Genomic DNA, 19,470 nt, shown 5'->3' with positions numbered 1-19,470 from the left:
CAGAAAGCGAAGTCACTTCATGAAAGCACAGTGAGGAGACTGGAAGGTGAGGGTGAAGCCGTACAGCTCAAGAGAGGCATTCCTAAGCAGTAACCAGCAGCTCTGTGTAACACACAGCGCACAGCTCCCTCAGTGAGCTCAATCCTCATCTTTTTTCCCTTCTGGTGAGATGGTATGTAAAGAAATGCCTCTTCACAGCTTCCTAAGGCACACTGACAGAGCTGCTCGCACAGCCTGTGACAAAACAAGCAATGCTCACAGCAAACTGTTCCTCTTCAGGGCAGCCTTGCTTTGTTTCCAAGCGAAAACACGATGCTTTCAGAGAAGAACAACGTGGTTAGATTGGATTTTTACTGCTCTTTCGGACTTGGCAAACATTTTCCCCTGCTCTCAAAGCACGTGTGAAATACCCTCAGGAAGATGCACTTCCTATCCCAGTTACTCTGTGCATGACAAAGGTGCTGGGAGGCTCAGTCCATGCCACCGCTGCTGGGAGCATTAAGGCTTTACCGTGTAGTTCCAGAACGCGGGCCCCAGGGTTCCCGTGAGGAGCTGCATGCCTATTGTACAGAGCACCGACTCTGTAACATCAAATCTACGTGCGAGGGAAAGAAACATTTCAAAACGTTCATTATTTTTTATACACTTCGGTTTCAGAACCCATCAGAACGGATTTGCATCGGAGGTGTGAAATAAAACTGCTATGCCATGTTAAGAGAGCAGCCACTGAGAACACAAGGGGTGAGAGGCAGGGCTTCAGCAGCCACACAGAGTGACAGTATGAATGAGTTTAAAGCGTTGTCACCCATGTGGGATTTACAGATGTGACACAATTCCATGTTCTACTCAGCATGAGAGAAAGCCTCATCATTTCTGGATAAGGAAACAATTGAACTCCTTGCTCCAGGTCACAATTAAGAACAGCCCAAGATCTCCCGTCTCCCCATCCCGTTCTCAAGCCCACACAGAATGAAATACTTCAGTGTTAACGGGTTCTTCTTCGGGCAGTGCTTCACAAAGTCCATTCAGAACAGCAACAACTGCCATGCCCTGTGCTCAGAGAGCAGAGCAGCACAGCTCACTATGCTCACTTTTCAGTCCCATGCCCCAATTCCCACCTGATACCCATTTTCTGCTCTCTATCACAGTCAGTCACTAAGGAGATCTAAAATTCTTGTTTTAGCAAACACAGGAAGAGAAAGTCGCACACAACACATGACTTGGGTCTTTCTGAACAGTTACACTTTCCTTTCCTTCCTACATCACTCAGTATTTGTAATTTACACGTGGCTTTTTTCTGAACATTAGGAAAGCCCAACAAAGAGGCCACCGACCTTGGCATGTGCTTAACCCTGCTCAGATGTTGGCAGCAAGAAGGCTTTTGTGTGCTGGCCACTCTGCTAGGTTCCCTCATCAAGCTGGTAAGAGCCCTGAGCCAATTAATGCACAAGTGATTAGTCAGACATCAAGAATACACACTTGTCAGTGCTAATTTATTGAGCACATTGAGCGTGCAGTTTTTGGATGGCTCTGTTTGATGAAACAACTCATCAGGCTTTACAAGTATCACCCTGAATCAAGTTTCAGCTCAGAAACAGCTGCAGTCCATTCTTGTCCAGAATGGTGAACTAAAAGGATTTCAAAGCTAAGAGATTTCCTGAGAAGTGAACCAACCAAGAACAGGAAGCAGACACTGACACTGCCCCGAAATCATGTCAGTCAGCACTGACAGCCCTTCTGCTGTGCACAGCCATGGGGGAAGACCTGTGCCCTCCTCCTCTACATCCAGAATCCCCTGTGACAGCCCCAGGCAGCACAAGGCAGACAAGAGCAGCACTCCTTTCCCATCACAAAATGGAACTGATGAGGCTGGCAAACTCATGGGGCTGTGCTTATTACTTAAAATTCTGCACAGCAGCACCCTACTCTGAGAAGTGATTCTTCCATCTGTCGTACCAAGCGTGCAGTGGGATTACTCAGGCTGAGCCACAACCTACAAATCCGACCACGAGACAAAAGTGTGTTTTCCTAAGGGAAGCACTGCAGCAAGAAAAGAATGTTCATGGTCACAGCACAGCTGTGAGACACACACTGGAATTCAAATGCTTTGTTTTAAGGGATATTACAGTGTTTAATCTCAGCCAATTGCAATCTACCATTTTCACTTGAGTGTAACAAAATGTGAAACACTTACCAGAGAGGGAGGCTTCATTCTGGCTGGTTTCTGAAGTACAGCCCCAGTTATTGCTCTCTCCTTTCTACCTCAACAGTTGTACAGCAGGAGGGCTCAGAAGGAACCAACTGGAACTTCTTGAGCTGTTCCTTCCTCTCAGCATTCACTGATATGCCATCATAAAACATCCTCAGAAACTGATTTCCATTGTCTGTATGCACACACAACTAATTTCTACCAGTGCCAACTTCCCATATTTCAGTTCAGCAGGGTTAGGGTACACCCAGTGAATAACTCACAGGGGAAATGATGGAAATCGTGATGCAGCAACATCCCCATGTCTCTAGGTGGATGCCAGTGATCTCAGCACTACCCACCAGCACTGCTGAGTGTGAAGGACTCCCTTCTGTTCTGTGCCACTGCCTGCGCTGCACCAGCACCTCTGCTGTGGTCTGTGTCCCTTAGAACAGCACCCGAGTGCCAATGCAGAACCCCTCACTGCTCCAGCAGTGACACAGCTCCAGCTTCACTTCTAACCACTCTGGATTTGAGACAGCTCCTGCAGAGCCAGGCTGCCTGCACACTGACTTCGCAAGGTTAAATGCAGTACTGAGTCTGCAGAAACAGCTGCTCCTAACATTCATGAGCAGCTGCAGTACAGAATCCAAGCAGAATGAGTCTGGGTCTAGAACCAGAGCCAGTAACCACAACAGCACAGCTAACAGCAGGCAAATTCCGTTCCGGTTTTGTGCCCCATACCACTGAATGCCCTCAATTTCTGCAGGATGTTTCCAGGACAGCAGACCTGCTTCCACACAGACATGTGGAAGTCCAGGTGGATGGAACGGCTTGATTTCTGTGACACAAGAGATGCAGCTTTCCAAACCAGAGATGCCCCAGTTACGACACAGCTGCACTCACCCAGCACTGAGCCTGAAACACTGAGCACCTTCTGCACTGTGGCACAGCTATTCCACAGCCCAGAGAAAACAGGACAGGAGAACAAAGCAACCATCTGCACAGCTAGAATATCACGTTATCCTGCAATTCCAAACCACCCTTCTGCTCCTTCAGCAGGGCAGCACATCCCTGCTGTCCCGTGAGCCCGTTCCCAGTGGAGATGCTCTGAACAAAGCTTCCACACAACACACCGCACTGCTGCTCCAATGAGTCCCACCGTAACAAACCTTGGAGAGGGACCCAGCCTCCTCGCAGTGGATGCTTACACAGCACTGACCTCTAGCGACTGAACCAAACCGCTCTGAGCATCAGCGGCCGAGTGCTAGTGAAAATGTTCACATTAAATCTAAAGATGGACACAGAGCACCAGAAGCACGCTGTGTCAACAAGCCTGGAGTGTCCAGGCCGGCTCTGATGTTGATGAGGGGAGAAAGAACCAAAGCAGCTGGTGTGTTCAGTAATTCAGTTTTTGGTCTCTACCTGCCATAAATACTCTGTAGCAGTTTAACAGAAGCAATTTAATTTTCTCCTCCTTCAAGGCAAACACGGCTTGCTGATAAAATCCATCTGCAGAGCAGCAAAGTCGATTACAGGCTTGAATGCTCAAATCTGAACTGTGTTTAAGGAGAAAAGTATTAATCTGTCTTTAGCAGCCTGTTGCTGTTTTGAGCCACTCACAGCTTGCCTACTGAACTGATCTCTGTAATCAAATACAGTTTCTACATTGCACCTGAGGACACACAGGCAGGAACAAAACACTGCACACTAAAACCTCTTCTGCCCATTTCAACAGCTGTCTGCTTCCACGACTCAGGAGCAAGAATAACGAAGCCCACGTGTGCCTGCAGATCTGCAGAGGCAGATGCAGCACTGACTCGCATTTGGAGAAATGGAAGATTCAGAAAACACCAATTTCTAACAGAGAATCAGTTCACAGAATAAATAGGCTCAGCTTTTTTGTCACAGAAACAAACGTCAGCTTGTGGCAGCCTGTTAACCTTACGACACCAGGCAAAGAAACAGATGTGTTCACATCACAACGTAGGCTGTTATGTGAACTGCCTTCTCTAGATCAGCTACACACTGATGGATCAAGTTTTCGTAACGTCAGGCCATGGAGAACAACAGCATCTGCTGCAGCATGAAGATCCTCAGAGCTAAAGCCAAAGTGGCAGTGAACAGCAGGAGCAACCCACATCTGCTCAGAGCACAGAGACGCCAGGCAGCTTTGACACCTACATCTGCAAAGCCAAGCACATGCCAAGGTTTTTTTTGCTCTCCAATTGATAAGAGGAAAATCTGCCACTATCAGCATCCCACAACGCTCACAGGGAGCTACAAACACTCAGTACTGGGAGCTTCAGCACAGCGTGACAGGAAAGAGCCTAAAAACCAGCCCAGGTTATGAGCCAGCTGTCTTGTTTTACTCTGCCCTTAAGAACTGGGACACAGCAGAGGTCCACAGCCACTGCTTTAGCCCTGAGTGGCTACAAGTGAATAACACCTGACCATAAATAAACAGCACTCATTGTAGCATTGCTTCAGAATCCCATACAAACTATGGGTGGGTTTCCAGAGGTTTCCAGATGCAAATTCATTCTGCAGCTTATTTATCTGAAATACATTTTAGATTGCAACATCACACGTCCCACGTGAAGGCTCACAAATCCCATCACTCAATCAGCCCCTTAGGAACCTCACACACAAGTAAACGCAGCTTCAGCTGCTGGCTTTCAAAACATCCCATTTTGTATCATTACTGACAGAACAATAATCCACAGTCAGATGCAGTCACAACATCAATTAATGCACTGCCTTTAAGAGTTCTGCTGAGAGGCGGTTAAGGCAGATTCCCACCACCTGACAAAGCTTTAACATCTCAAAGGTGAAGCCCCATTTCTCCCCGTTGTTTATATTTAAATCAAATCACAAGCTCCCAGTGTGACAGAGGGCTATTTTACCACTCCTAGGACAAGCTAAACAACATCCAGTGCTCACTGGGGATCCGACAGCTCCCACAAGCTCTAAGCACACAGATACAAATCTAAGCAATTTACTACTGCAATGACAAGAGCTGCAATCACAAGGAGGGATGAGACAGGAAAGCCAAACTTTATTTCCAGCCCAGTACTTACATGCCAAAGCGCAGCGTCCCAGAGACGTACGTCTGCCAGTGCGCGCAGTAAAACATGAATGTCCCAGCAAAACAACAAAAGAACATCCAGTCAGGGTTCGTCCCCAGCTGCACAGCAATACAAGTTCCCAAAACCACAAAGACTGCAGAAGAAAATCAGTCACAGGGTAAAAATATAAAGTGTGTGTAAAGATCCTCACCGGCAGCAAATCTAACAAAGGACCCAGGCAGGAGAGCGTAAAGGTACCTCGTGGGCTTTGTTTTATAGGCATTTATAAGAGAGAGACATCTCCATTAAAAAATAAGGGTATTACAATTGCTGTCAGTTAACAGAAGTTCTCAGTGTTAAGGTTTTGTCTCCTCCATTTTCACTGAACTCAGCAGGATTACAGACCAGCAGATCTGAGCCATTTAAGCCTGAGAACAGAATTTCAGGCTTTCCTCGCATAACTGAGGTTTGCTGAACATCCTTCCCCTTAAGCTTCAATATATCACCAAGAAAACCCAAGCTATTCAAGGTGCATGAGGCATCTATGCATTATTTTATTATTATTTTAATGCAAGACTTCGATAGAAGCATTCATCCAAATAAAAAGCAGAAGAGCTTCAGAATTTAAATCACTGAGAGCAGTGGATCATCTCCTTCAGCGAGGGAGAACTTCAGGCTGGTTCAGCCAACCCCACCTACTGGGCAGGGAGGTGATCTGACCAACACCACCCAAACTCAGCCTTCCCCTGCCCCAAACGTGCCCTGTAATCGTCCTGTACAAATTAGAGCTAAGTTAATACAGCAGAGCACTTCCACTGTCTGTTACAGTCAATTTTCACAGCACTGAGAAAGCATACACAGAACTGCTGGACTTAGTGAGGTGCTTGAGAAGACATTCAGCTGATCAACACTGTCTGTGGAAAGAAAACTAAACAACCCACAGCTCAGTAAAGGAACTGCTCCTATATTCCAGATTTCATCCTTGAAATACTAACTTAATCTTCATACTTCAATTAAAAAAAAGTGACAATACCTGTAGAAAGTGAATCACAGCCATGATCAAAAAGTTCTCCCAGAGGAGTGCTGCTGTTTGTCCTCCTTGCCTGCTTCCCATCTATAGCATCCAGAGACTGGTAGATGAAAAGGCCACAAGCACAGGCAATGTATGCCCAGGGAGGTGCCTAAGGAAGAAATTGTCAGTGAGGGTAAAAGGTGTTTTAAACTGTAAGGATGTAGTTTAACTTCAGACCACCTGAAACTCGCTTTACAGCTTTGCATTTTCACACACTCCTTCACCCAGAGGTCTATAAAGGCACAAGAATGGATCTTTCAGTAGCTTGGAGGGCCGGACAGAGGGAGTTGGGGAATGTGAAACAGCACGTAATGGTTTGCTTTGTTACTAAGTTTAATTGGTGCAGTGCACTTTCTAAGCAGGAAGCTGTGTCTGAAAAAAAAGACACCGACAGCACATGCAAAGCAGGACAGTTACACCCTTCTAGCCTCTATTTCCCATAGGGGAATTTGTAAGCTGGCTGAGCAACGTTGGAACTTGAACACCTTCTCAGCCCCCAGAACGTGGAACTGCCTCCCAAACACTGAGCTCACCTTCACCTTGTTCAGACCTTTGGTTGAACTGCACTTCCTGAGATCTGCCAAGCTTCAGGGCTCTGCAGCACAGCATGCTGCCATATTGTTACTACTGTGTAAGAGCAGCTTTGCCAAATCTATGCTAATAACCCTTAGCATTCATATTCTGTATAGCAATTTGTATGCCCATAGAAATACAGAAGGCATCAAACCCCCTGGCTTCCTCTGGCCAACGAAGCCTTGACTCATTTGTAGCACATCCAGCTTTCTCTCCTCTTGCATTGTTCTAAAGCTGCCACCTGCTCTGCTTTCAGCCAGTCTCTATTCAAACTGCTTGCATTTTCTCTTAGCTGCTAGCATATCTGTAAGGGCAAGCTACATTCCTATGACTCCTCCTGTTGACAAAAGGTGTAGCCAACCTGCTTTCAAAAAGAGCAGAACTAAGAGCTGCAAGGAAGAGCCAATTTACACCTCAAAGCAACGCTGCTTTCAGAAGAAAACTGTCTTTCTAGAATCCCAAAGTCCCACTTTCAGCCCAGACAGCTGCCTGACACTTCAAAGCAGAATCCTGCAGCTCCAGCACAGAGCTGGCATCCCACTGCAGGGCAATGAGATCAGGCTGAGCACCACCTCAGCAGAAAGCCCCTTTTCAGCCAAGTGAGAAGGCAAACCCACCAAGCACAAAGCAACTCCCAAGCTGTTAAACGTGTAGCGACTGTAACGCAGCCAAGCACAGCTGTATGATTCCACAGCTTGCTTAGCATGAACTTCAGAAGTACTAACCACAATACAACTGTGCTCTAAATGAAGCTCAGGTTCAGTGCCTTGTACTGTTATCAAAGCAAGCAGCAAATTACAGTCACATAGCAATGCTGCTGCCTGAACCAGGAAGCAGCTGGGGTGCACAGCATCAACCTACACAAGTTTTATAAAGTTCACAAAGCCAGTAACTTGAAATGCCTGATAAAGACTTCTGCACCCTTGAAACTAGAAGCTACGAGAAGGTGAGACCTGAGAACAGGCCACGAGCATTTAGTACACCCAGCACAAAGCAGACAGCTCCTGGCTCTCACCCAGCCTTCTCACATCGCAGGCTGCTCAAGTGACATGCTGCTCCATGTGATGCTTTTGTGCTCCCACAGCACATAACTCATTGTGCCTGTAGTCCTCATCCAAGCTGCTCCATAACACAGGGTGCCAGGACCACAGGGGATACAGAAGGACACTCCTCGAGTGCAGCACAGAGGGGTCAGTTACATCAGCCATGGAGGAAGCAGCCTGCCCTGATCTCCTGAGACCATTTTGCCAGTGCTCAGTCCCTGGTTTGATCTAACATTGCTCACTGTTTTGCAACTCTAGCTGGGTTTGCAGCACTCAATTAACCGCAGATCAAGTCACCCTGCTCTTCTTGTTGTGTAGTAATTCCAACTCAGATAGCTGAAGTGACTAACCCAGTCACAAACAGGGAAAGCAAACAGGAAAACAGGACAAAAGCTACACAAGCAAGACATGTAAATTTTTTAGTTGCCTGCACATGAATCACAGAACGGTTTGGGTTGGAAGGGACCTCTAAGATCATCTAGTTGCAAACCCCTGCTGTAGGCAGGTATGCCTCCCTCTAGACCAGAATGAACTCAAGCATATCCTTGAGGGGCTGCAGCATCATGCAGCAGGTCCATCACAGCTGCTGCCCCAACAGCTATTTTGGTACTGGACTCCATTTCACACAACACATGATGGCCCACAGGAACCCTTCCACCAGCCCTCAGCAGAACACACGCTCCCCAAAACCTACACTGCCCTTCCTGCATGCAAGCACCAGCATCACAATCATCTGTATGACAACTGTGGGCTACTCGTGGAGAGAGAGCTCCCCATAAACAGGAGCCCAGCAGGGAACAGTGCCAACCACTGTCAGATCACAGCAACGACACAGGCTGTCAGAGGCCCAGAACTTACCTGCTCTGTAGCTGTTGGGCAGTAGTATACTAATAGCAGGGTTGTGAATATATTTATTAACAGTCCAATGATGGTGATCAGATTTGGGGCAATCCAGGCTGGAACTCTTCCAACTAACCATTCCCAGTAACCTTGCATTAGAGGTTCAAGCAGCGACCGTCCAGCACTCTGATATTTGTGTTCTTCTAACCGTTTCAGCTGGTGCTTTGACAAGGGAGGTGTAGGCAACTGAACTAGCTTGCTCAGCACACAGGCAGCAGCAGGACCGTGGGCACAGCCTGCAGGGGATTCCAGGTGCGACTCCCCGCATCGCCTCTTGAGGTTCCGATGCCCGCTCATGGATTGGGTGGCCTCAGAGTTTTTATTTGGCAGGTAACAGCTGTTACGGAGAATCATTAAGATCCTGCAACATAAAGGGTTGAGATAAACTGATGTTTGAAATATCAGGAGTTTTTAATGCTCCACAGAGCATCTCATTTTGCCTGCAGCAAGCCAGGATGACCGTAGAAGAGTTTTACCTTAGAAAAGAAGGATATTTGGAGAACTGTTGAGGGAAGACAGGAAAGAACGTTCTCAATGTAGTCATAAAGTAGCAAGTTACACTGTTTAACTTTTTTGCTGCCTACAGAAGCAAATATCCTGCAGCCACCTGCCTAAATTTCATCAGCAGCAGAAGCTTGCAGCACACTGCTGCCCGATGTTACAGACCAAGGCACAGTCAGGTCCCTCACAGCTCCCTAGGGCAGTACACACAGCCCACGTTCCCTGCTCTGATTATCAATTGATGGCAATACAAATAAAGGGAAAGTTCAGCAGCTTTGAAGCAGCTTTGCCTCTTTGGTGAGGAGTAACAAACCCTTTAAGGAGGAATAAGCACGTTTGGTTTTTTTTTTCCCCACTTTTCCTTAAGTGTAACCCAATCCACCTGAAAGCTCGTTGCTTCTTTCAACTCTTAAGTAAGAAATATGCAGAGCTCCAGCTATCAAAGAGAGCTGCAGTGAGAAGACAGGGGGCCAGGAGCAGCACCTCCAGCACGAGGAGCTTTGTGGTATCCCAGCTCTCCAACAACACAAAACCCTCTGTACAGACTAACAGAGAGGTGGTGGAGACCGAAAAGGAAAGTTTGCTTTTCAGATGAGGGTCAGCCTATGTAAATAAACAGAATCAACCGTTAAGCAAGAATCAGCTGTAAATCAAAGGTCAACTGCGGTGTAAGAACAAGCACACGGCAACTTCCAGCCCCGCTGCAGTTAACTAAGGCCATTCCTGACAGCACGGAGCTTCACGAGCGGGAAGAAGGGCGCAGTGGGGAGCAGAGCGCGGCTCCGCAGGGAGGCGGCAGCGGAGGCACAGCGGCTCGCGGTCCGCCCGGCCTCGGGAAACGCAGCCCGGGCTCCCGCGGCCAAGCAGAGCAGCGAGGCGCAGTGCGGGACGCGGCCCGGCCGCCCCGCAGCCCACAAAACCCGGAGCTGCCGGGGGGGCACCTCCAGGCCCGGCCCGGCTCCACACGCGCAGCAGGCCGGCCCGGCGGTGCCCGTTCCTCGCCTCCAGCCCGGCCCTCCCCGCAGCTACACCGCAGCCCCTTCCCGCGGGACCCCCCGGCAGCGCACAAGGCGACGGGACGCGCGCAGCCTTACCTCGGCCTCCCCGCCCGGCGGTGCTTTACGCCGCTTTTGCGACAGCCGGAAATGAGGCGGGGAAGGGGCGGGGCTAATGGGTGGGGGCGGGGCAGGGCGCGTGGGGCCGGGGCGGGAGCGGCTGAGGTAACGGCGCGGGGGCGCGGGGAGGGGGCTGGGTTGGGGTTCGCACACTGAGCCTGGCGGGTCCCGGCCCGCTCCGTCCTCCCTTCCGCCTCTCCCAGACACCCTTCGTCTCACCGCTCACTTCCCGGCACCGCCAGGCCGCCTCCGGCTGCTCCCGCTCAGCCCCTCCGCCCTCCTACCCCCTCGGTTCCTCCCCTCCTTCCTGACCCCCCCCACAGCCACATCCAGCCTGGCCTTCAATGCCCCCAGCGATGGGGCGTCCACAGCCTCCTTGGGCAACCTGTTCCAGTGCCTCACCGCCCTCTGGCTGACAAACTTCCTCCTGATATCCAACCTGAACTCAGTTGAACACCGTCCCCTTGTCCCATCACCGTCCACCCACGTATCCAGCCCTCGGCCCCCAGCAGCTCACCCCCACGCACGACGCAGCAGCTGTTGGGCTCTGGATGGACAAAACGCTCAAAACGAGCCCTTTGCCGTCGCTGTGCCGTGCGAGCAGCGCAGCCCGTCCATTCCCTGCGCTCTCGCTTTGCTCCTTTGCAGGTTCCCAACCTTTATCTGCTGTTATCGGTCTGACCCTGACAACAAGTTGTGCAAGGGATCGCTGCCGTGTCCCCCTGCGACTCGTCCCCGTCCAACCTTGCAGAGCACACACACTTTCTCTTTCTGCCCTCACTGCAGTGTTTTCGCAGTGCCTGTTGCTGGGCTGCACCCGCCTGCGGGGCTGGGAGCGCAGGGAGAGGCTGGCAGTGCTTTTCCTGTCCCAGCACGGATTCAGAATTCTCCCATTTCCACATGTGCTTTCTGCTTTTTCCACCTTTAACGTTTTGCCCTTTGTGATCTCGGTTGTCTTTTATTTTTGTTACTTCTGTAGTTTCTGTTCCGTGTGCTCTCAGTGCTGCTGCCCATTTCCTGTGCATAAAGAAAGCTCTGTGCTTTTAATGCCCTTCCTCCACTTGCCCTCGATATGGTTTGATACGATACTGTCACAGGTATTACCTGAGGGTCAGCCCTTCCCCATTTAGCACACAGACATGTCTACAAAACAGGATACAGGTTTTAGAAAACAATCCTGAAGAGAGAGGCTGCCCATGGCCGTGATATCATCAGTTGGCAGAGGGCCTCGCTGGAAAAAAAGCAGGAGGCTGAGTGTGTTTTACTCCTTGCTGTTGAAAACAATAGGACAGGATGAGGCACTAATCATAATTAATTGCAGGGCTGGCCAGCAGGTCTGCCTCTGCACAGCATCCTGCAGCTGTACAGTGAGCTCAGCAGAGCTCTCACATTGCAACCAGCTGCCACGCTGCTCTGTGCACCTGACCACATGCAAATGGTGGTGATTTGTGTGCAGGGCATTGCCTCCAGCTGTGGGGTGGGATGGGTCATGGGGATACCCACAGTAATCAGTTGGGAACAGTTTAATTGCACTGGAACGATTTTAATTCCTTTGGAACAGTCGCTTTCAGGTTTCTGCTGGAAAGCTTCTCATCTCAAGTTAAACCCCTCTATAGACAAGTTATATGAATCCAAAAGTCTTCAACCTGTTCTCCTGCATTGCTGTCCCACCATACAGGTGCTTCACTTCTTAAACCACTTAAGAATAGAAAAAACATTGAGTCAAGCCAAAGGTGCACCTACCCAGAATCCTGTGGCAGTGCCTAACAGAAGATGCTAAGAAAGAGACTAGTGTAGATGAAAAGATTTAGAGTTACCTCACATCTGGAGTGTTTTCCTTCATATCTCAACCATTTAGGGGAAAATGAAGTGGATGGGGAGCTTCACCAGAAGGATGACTCTGGATTCCTCTTGAGGAATTCATTCAACATCCTTATTCTCAGGTATGTGACATGTTTGTTTGTTTGTTTGTTTGTTTGTTTTCAGGCAAAAATCTGTTAGTTCAGAAATAATGCTAAGGCACTGATAACATTTAAATGCTAAAGGCAAATCAAAATGCAGATACCAGACTGACTGCCCGAAGTTGCTTTGAAGTTGGAAACAGATTGCTGTGCAAAATATACATTTCTTTCATGCAGATTCCAAATTCACACATTCGAGATACGGGATTTTAAAGTTATATTCATTATGATCTGTTTTGCACGAGGGCCTTTAAATGGAAGTCAACATTAGAGGACAAATGTTACATTATCTTTAGCTTAAAAATGAAAGTATAAGGGTCAGAAAGCAAGCAGTTTCAGTGGTCACTTTATTCTTAAGATGTAGTTATCCGATACCTAATGTCTTCCTTACGAGCAGCTGAAACTTCAGTTTTATAAGGATGTAATTCATTCTTTTCAAGGTCTATCAGTCATGGGTGGCTGTTGCTCTGTCCCAGGAGCGTGCCTTGTTTGAACCACTGATACTGTAGGCTTCAAGGAAGCACAGGCACGAGGCGGTGACGAGTTTCTTGCAAATGAGCAATGCTCATTATGCGGCATTAGCTGATGAATCTGCAGAGCTGGGCTTCCGTGAGCCTCCCTGGACACACAGGTGGAGGAGGTCAGCAAAAAGATGTACCTTGGGAAGAGATGCTTGGGAGCAAGCAGCAGCAGCGCGCAGGATGTACACAGCAGCAGTGCTGAGATGTGTGGGAGGCGATCAGCTCTGCTCTGTCGCAAGATTCACTCTTCTCTATTTTCACATTCTTTTCCCTCCTGTGAAACGTATTAATTGTGCTTCATGCCTCTTTCTCTCTCTTTGTTTTGCTCATCTCCTGCCTTTTAGGCATTTCATGCCTCCTAAAGCCTCTCAGTGCTGCCTTATTTCTATATTCCCATAGTGCTATTGGCCTTTCCTCACATGCTGCTAGATCTTTGTCTGGGATGCCCTTGGATCTGCATTCTCTGTTATTCTCCTTTTCGCTGTCTCGTATTCCATTCACAGATCCAGAACTGGATAGCATGTGAATACGTAGTTAGCAGTTTAACTCCACTGTAAATGGACCTTTCCCTCCCACCTGTAAAACTGCAGCACAGTTCTTCCACCCATAGTCATCCGTTCTTGAGTTCAAAGGTTGTGGCTGGTAGCAGTCAGCTCATGCTCATAGGTATCTGCAATCTTATTTAAGTGATTCTTGTAACAGATGTTGAGTCACACAGCATGACAGGCACTAAATGAGTGCAGATATTGAAGTAATTTTAGGTTGTTTTCTCAATGTCTGCCCAGCTGATTGTTAATGGAAATGAGAGGCTCTATAGGAGCTACTATCAGTTAAATTGTCACTATCAGCACACGTCCTCTGTCACAGCCTCGTTAATTCTAACACAGTGTTATGACTGGATGATCTTGAAGATCTTTTCCAACCGAGGTGATCTGTGACTCTCTGATGCAAGGGTGAGAAGAAAATAGAGTCAGTTATTCACAGTGACCCATCTGACCTTCTTTTGGCAGCAACAAATGCCAAGACATGCAGCAAAGTGACACTGGTCGCTGATTTCTTTTCTCGTGATCTTCTAAGAATTTCAGAGTTAACATTTCCAGATGTTATTTCTGCTTATTTATGATTGCTTCCATGCCCTGAGGTCAGATACTCACACTGGCTTTGCAGTGCAGGACTGAGAGCAACACCAAATGCATTCACATATGCACAAATGCATCCTGGCACAGCCTCTGTGATGAGAAGAGCCATCCCTGGCAGCACCTGCAGTCCATACGAATAGGCAGTTTGCCTCAGAAAAGCCAAATGTTGTTAGTAAATATTTCTGTTCAATTCTCCACAGTGTTCGGAGTTGGAAGTCAGCCCTGAAATGTGGTGGTTTCAGCAAGGCCTCTCTTTCTTGCCCGTGGCTTTGGTTGTTTGGTCAGCAGCAACATTTGTGTTTTCATACATCACTGCAATCGTCCTCCACCATGTTGACCCTCTGGTGCCCTACATCAGGTTGGTAACATTCATACAATCTACATTTCCAACTGCAGAACACTGAGGCTGGACATGTGTGCCTCTAATTTTGATCTTTCAGATTTCCAGGCTCTTATACATTTCCAGGTTTTAATACTCCTTATTCACCTTTTGTGATGAATGAAGATCAGAATAAAAGGAATATACCAAAAATGTTCATTCCTGGTTCTAAGAACATCATGCTTCTTATGGTTTCTTTGTAGACTGAAAAGGAAACTTGAGTTGCAAATATTTTTAGTATTCATTTCTTTCTTCCAGTGATACAGGGACAATACCTCCTGAGAGATGCTTATTTGGGATCATGTTAAATGTTTCATCTTTCCTGGGTGAGTAGAGAAAGGTGTCCCTGGCAAGCTGCACACAGTTCTGCAATCACATGGTTTTAAACTGTTTACTTATTAAGATCATTAAACAGCCCGTAATTCTCATCAAAGCTAAATTTCAGGCAGTTAACTTATTTCTGTTAAGTGACTTAGAGGAAAATATATCACAGGGATGTTACCTACCAACTGCAGATTCCAGAAGGCTAAAAATGCATGAGAAAGAGAGAGGAAGAAAGGAAGAAAGAGAGAGAGAGAGAGAAAATAAGAAAGAAAACAAGAAAGAGAATAAGAAAGAGAGGGAATAGTGGTAAGAGGAATATCAATGCAGAATTAAGGAAGTCATCTTACTCGTGCTTTGGTTACAGAGAGAAAAATCAATGTACTTTTTCAAGTGAAGGAGACCAGAAAACCTTAGTAGGTCAGTTATGTCAGCTTTGACTTCCACATTCCCACGTTTCCTAGGGCAGTTTTTGTACTTCAAACAGGTGCCCCTATCACTCAGCACATTCTCAGTTAAAAAAAGGAAAAAACAGTTTACTGCATTTGGGTTCTTCATTCTTAGGTATGGCCACCATGTATGTCCGTTACAAACAAGTCTATGCTTTGAATCCAGACAAATCCAGGATCATCAAGCTTAATAAGATTGGCCTTATGCTGGGACTGATGAGCTGCTTTGGACTTTGCATCATTGCAAATTTCCAGGTTTGTGTCCAGAGTTGGGTGTTTGTGTACTGTGATAAGATGGGATGGGGGAGGGGGGGAATTAAAAGCAAAACTTTTGAGGGAAAAACCTGTTTGTTTGTTTGTTTTTCTAATCACATTCTCTACAGAAAGCTGTTATAGGTAAGTCTGAATTTGGAGTTTCTTACGTATTTCTGATTTTCTTTATCCACCGGGATTTGTGAGCAGCAAGTCACAAAATTCCAAACCATTAAAAGAAAGAGAAGTTCTCTGTAGCAGCGCCTTTAGCCACTAGAGGTTGCAGTGGCTCACTGCTCTCCGGCTGGATTAGGGCCAGGGAAAAGCAGCTCTTGAGAAGTTCCACCTTTCTCTCATTTCCTTTAGCAAAGCTCAGTCAGGAATAGGAGGAAAGGACAAACAAAGCTTGTTTAAACAGTAGTAGAGCAGTAGTTCAGAGAATTGCTAAAGCTCATTGGTTTTAACCTCATTTGGGGGACTAGAATTGCATGTCATGTTTGTCTTCTGTTGCATTATCCTTCATAGACACACAGATTCCCTGGTACAAGTATTCAGCAGGCAGTCTGCTGTCACTCTTGTTACCTTCCCAACTGCAGGGATTCCTCCATTCAGTTTCCGTATTACTGCTCAGCGTGATAATGAAGGCAGCGTTGATGAATTCCTGTAATTGAGATATAGCTGAACTGTAAATTAGCTGCAACAACATCCCCAGAGCAGCAATACAGAGGGCTGCCAGGCGTTGGCTCCCAGCTAACTCTGTGGACTTCCAAGAAAATCTCTTAAGTGCTGGCACATTCCAGAACTCTTTCGTTTGGGACATGAGAGGATGACTGTGCGCGTGGAGCACCAGCAGGTTATGGAAGGAAAATATTCCCAGAGTTGAAAATTAAACCAGGTTCTGTACAAACTGTTCTTTATCTCCATAGAAATGTGTTCTGTATTACATCCACGTGGTCGGAGCCTGCCTGACATTTGGAGTGGGAGCCATTTATATGCTGGTTCAGACCATCCTCTCCTACTTGATGCAGCCAGAAGTTCACAGCAAAGACATCTTTTTGATTAGACTGACCGTGCTGCTCTGGTGCTGCTCAAGCATTGCAAGCAGTATCCTTTCACTGCAATGTGCTTCCATGGAACAGAGCAGCTTCCACAATTGTATTTGCAGCTATGTTTGTTTAATCTGCTGGCAGGACAGACTGTGCTACAGAAGGTCTACCATCCTTAGGTTTACAGCTTGTATCTTGGCTTTTCTATCCAGTTTTACAGCTTGGAAACTTCAGAAAAAAAGGGCACCATCAGGGTAAGCCTGCTAGCAGGTCACAGGCTAACAAAATGTTGCAGTTCTGTGATTGGGTACTGCTAGAATGAGAAGTAGAAAATGTAGCATAAAAGAAAACACTGCCAACCCAACTGTGTGCAGCACAGTGCGCTCATACAGCTGGATCCCCGAGCAGGTCAGAAAGTTCTGGCACTTATCACAGAAGCAGCTGTGGAATGCATTGCCAAGGTTGATTCAGTAGAGACATGTGACCTGCCATTTCCTCCCTTGCCCAACCTAGAAGTCAAAATACAAGAAGTTTCTGGCACAGTTTCCCAACAGCCTTCCTTTGGCTCTGGAGCTCATCATTCCCTTTGAGTTCCAAGTTCTGTAAGCAGCCATAGGAAGCAGCCATAGAAATCTAGGCAAACTCATTCAGAAACAGAGCATTTCTCCTAGAGTTATCTGACAATTAGGAAACGGAACCAGCAGTTCCTATGTTCACTCCTAAACACTGTGTTTTGAAAATCGTGACTCAGTTGCATCAAACAGGATTACAACACTAAAAGCATTAGAATTTACATTCCAAAGACATGAGTCCAAAAATCATTGCCTAAATACTGTTCCTGCTGCAGTTGAATTGAGGCCACCTATTTAATCCCTGCTGATTTTATTTATTCCTGGGCTGACAGCCAAAACCAACATTTAGCCATAGACCACCTCACTGATCGCCAAGCTCCCATTCCTGCTACTGCAAAACAATGTAATTTGGGTCAGGCTGGTTATTGGTAATGAAGCGAGGAGGAAGAGGATTGACATGGCAAGGAAGTCAGCTGTGAGATTTTTTTGTGCTAGAGAAGAATGAGATTTTCAGCTCCAAACAGTTAAGAGCCAAATAAAATTGGAGCAGACTGAAAGGGAGCAACATGAACTGATTCAAGTTAAGAACCTTGTACAGATGCCAAAAAAAACCCACAAGATCTATTGAGGTCTGTAAACCAGTATGGTCTAACCAAAAGTAGAGGGGAGTGTAGAAATAATATATGCATACCTATATATATGGAAGGGGAATCAAAGGGAAATTGAGTATTTCCTAAATTAACAGTTCATCATGTAATAAGGGAGAAGTGGTAACAGGAAGTCGTCTCTGGCCATGGGAGAAGTGGTTGTTTCTGGTAGTGGAAGGCAGAAGGAAACCTAGAAATGCTTATCCACTGCTGGATAACTCAAAAAAAACCAACGCTGGAAGTGGTAAGCATGGTGCACATCCATCACAGCCTAAGTGTTTCCACGCAGATGTTAAAGTTGATCAAGGAGGTACAACAAGGTGCAGTATACAGAGAGCAAAGATGACTGATGCACTTAGAATCAAGCTTTTCATGTTGGAGCAACCTGCAAGACAAAGGGAACGATGCGGAACTGTTCACATCTCCGTCAGCATTCATTCTGCTGAGGAGACCTGGTAGAGAACACACAGGTCTCCTTACAGACTCCCTTTGAAGCACCCCAGTGCCAAGGCTGGAATTTCCAAGTTGCTCCTTCCTTGTCTTGAATCCTCCTTAACGTATTTCCACAGTGTTTGTTTCCTCAGTTGTCTTATACAGTGGCCTGTATGGAACAGATCTTGTGCAAAAGTTGCACTGGGACCCCCAGGAAAAAGTGAGTAAAAAAAGAAAAAAACAAATGTTTTAACAAACTCTTCTACTGAGTTCAGCACTTCATTTTTAGAGACCCCAGATATCCTAAGGGATTTTACTTTCTGAACAGAGTAGTTGTAGATGCAAGGCGTCATGTGTTCAAGCCAACTTTGTGCCATTACAGAGCCACCAAGACTTTCTCATACTGATTTTATTTTCTCTCCTTCTCTCTCCCTGTTACACAGGGCTACACGGCTCACATTGTCAGTACTGCCTCCGAGTGGTCATTAGCATTCTCCTTCCTCAGCTTTTTCCTCACCTATATTCGTGATTTTCAGGTAAAATCAACGTTAATGTTATGTGCTCTGTTTCTCCAGACTTCCAATAGCCTGACACGATGCAGGGTGATCTCTTTGCCTGCTTCTAAGCTTGTGTGTATCAGTCATCAAGGCTGGAGGACCTGTGGTGTGAACAGCTCTGAGCGGTCCTTTCTTCCTCAGTAGGGCACACTCCTACTGCGTTGGCAGCATCAGTCGAGCTCCAAGCAGCTTCACTTGCACGATCTGCCACAGTCATGGGAGGTTTGCTGTAGTGAATTATGAAGTTTATTATGTCCAGGAGGACAGCACAGGATTGGGTTAATAGTTCAGGAGCTGATCTGTGTTTTGGTCTTTCATCCAACTGTCTCTGCTGAACAAGTGATGAGCCTGCTAAGCTGTGGTTTCTTCCCTTTTTTGCCTCCACAGAAAATTTCCCTGCGTGCAGTTGCCAGCTTGCATGGACAAACCCTTTATAACACACCACAGAGCTTTGCGACTGATGAGCAGAGGCTGCTGACAGCAGGGAGCATCTAATGAAGGCAAAGAGAACGAGTTCTCTGCACAACTCAGGAATGTAATAGCAATAACAGTTCATACTTCTAAGCGTTTATTTCATATATAAAAGAAAAATGAAGTGATTGTATTCTACTTGACACAAAGGGCTTTGCTTTTAACCCACGAAGCAATGCAACGTTATCAGTATTGAACACAAGCCTGTAACATTTCTACACATGCTAATGTCATGAAAGAATTAAATGAAGGTTATTAAAAGA

At 46.8% G+C, this 19,470-nt stretch overlaps 2 protein-coding genes across 8 annotated transcripts in view; one reads left to right on the top strand and one right to left on the bottom strand.

Moving 5' to 3' along the window:
- CEPT1 (choline/ethanolamine phosphotransferase 1) overlaps positions 1 to 11,094 on the bottom strand; it is a 22,855-nt gene extending 11,761 nt beyond the window's left edge. The window contains exons 1-5 of one of the 4 annotated variants that reach the window (XM_052702374.1): positions 10,978 to 11,094; positions 8,803 to 9,205; positions 6,290 to 6,437; positions 5,269 to 5,410; positions 511 to 595 (exon numbers count right to left, since the gene is read on the bottom strand). In XM_052702374.1, coding sequence (XP_052558334.1) covers positions 511 to 595; positions 5,269 to 5,410; positions 6,290 to 6,437; positions 8,803 to 9,198 — 771 coding nt within the window. In that variant the 5' untranslated portion in view covers positions 9,199 to 9,205; positions 10,978 to 11,094. Of the gene's footprint in view, positions 1 to 510; positions 596 to 5,268; positions 5,411 to 6,289; positions 6,438 to 8,802; positions 9,206 to 9,320; positions 10,108 to 10,439; positions 10,517 to 10,977 lie in introns of those variants that run through there. The other 3 variants (XM_052702375.1, XM_052702372.1, XM_052702373.1) reach the window with 3 other exon arrangements.
- Positions 10,530 to 19,470, top strand: DRAM2 (DNA damage regulated autophagy modulator 2). Of its 4 annotated transcripts, none has more exons than XM_052702376.1 (9): positions 10,530 to 10,565; positions 12,319 to 12,403; positions 14,282 to 14,439; positions 14,719 to 14,786; positions 15,346 to 15,485; positions 16,409 to 16,586; positions 18,317 to 18,399; positions 18,623 to 18,715; positions 19,124 to 19,470. In XM_052702376.1, the coding sequence occupies exons 3-9, from the start codon at positions 14,309 to 14,311 to the stop codon at positions 19,229 to 19,231; spliced, it is 801 nt and encodes a 266-aa protein (XP_052558336.1). In that variant the 5' UTR covers positions 10,530 to 10,565; positions 12,319 to 12,403; positions 14,282 to 14,308; the 3' UTR covers positions 19,232 to 19,470. The 4 variants fall into 4 exon arrangements, with proteins under 4 accessions (XP_052558336.1, XP_052558337.1, XP_052558339.1 ...); XM_052702377.1 differs by lacking the exon at positions 10,530 to 10,565 and adding an exon at positions 11,326 to 11,557; XM_052702378.1 differs by lacking the exon at positions 10,530 to 10,565 and having other exon boundaries at positions 11,620 to 12,403; positions 15,397 to 15,485.

The sequence above is a fragment of the Tympanuchus pallidicinctus genome, unplaced genomic scaffold, assembly GCF_026119805.1.
Source record: "Tympanuchus pallidicinctus isolate F22 unplaced genomic scaffold, pur_lepc_1.0 scaffold45, whole genome shotgun sequence".
NCBI lineage: Eukaryota > Metazoa > Chordata > Aves > Galliformes > Phasianidae > Tympanuchus > Tympanuchus pallidicinctus.
Note: the sequence above shows the minus strand (reverse complement) of the source record. Positions and strands in the feature narration are given on the sequence as shown.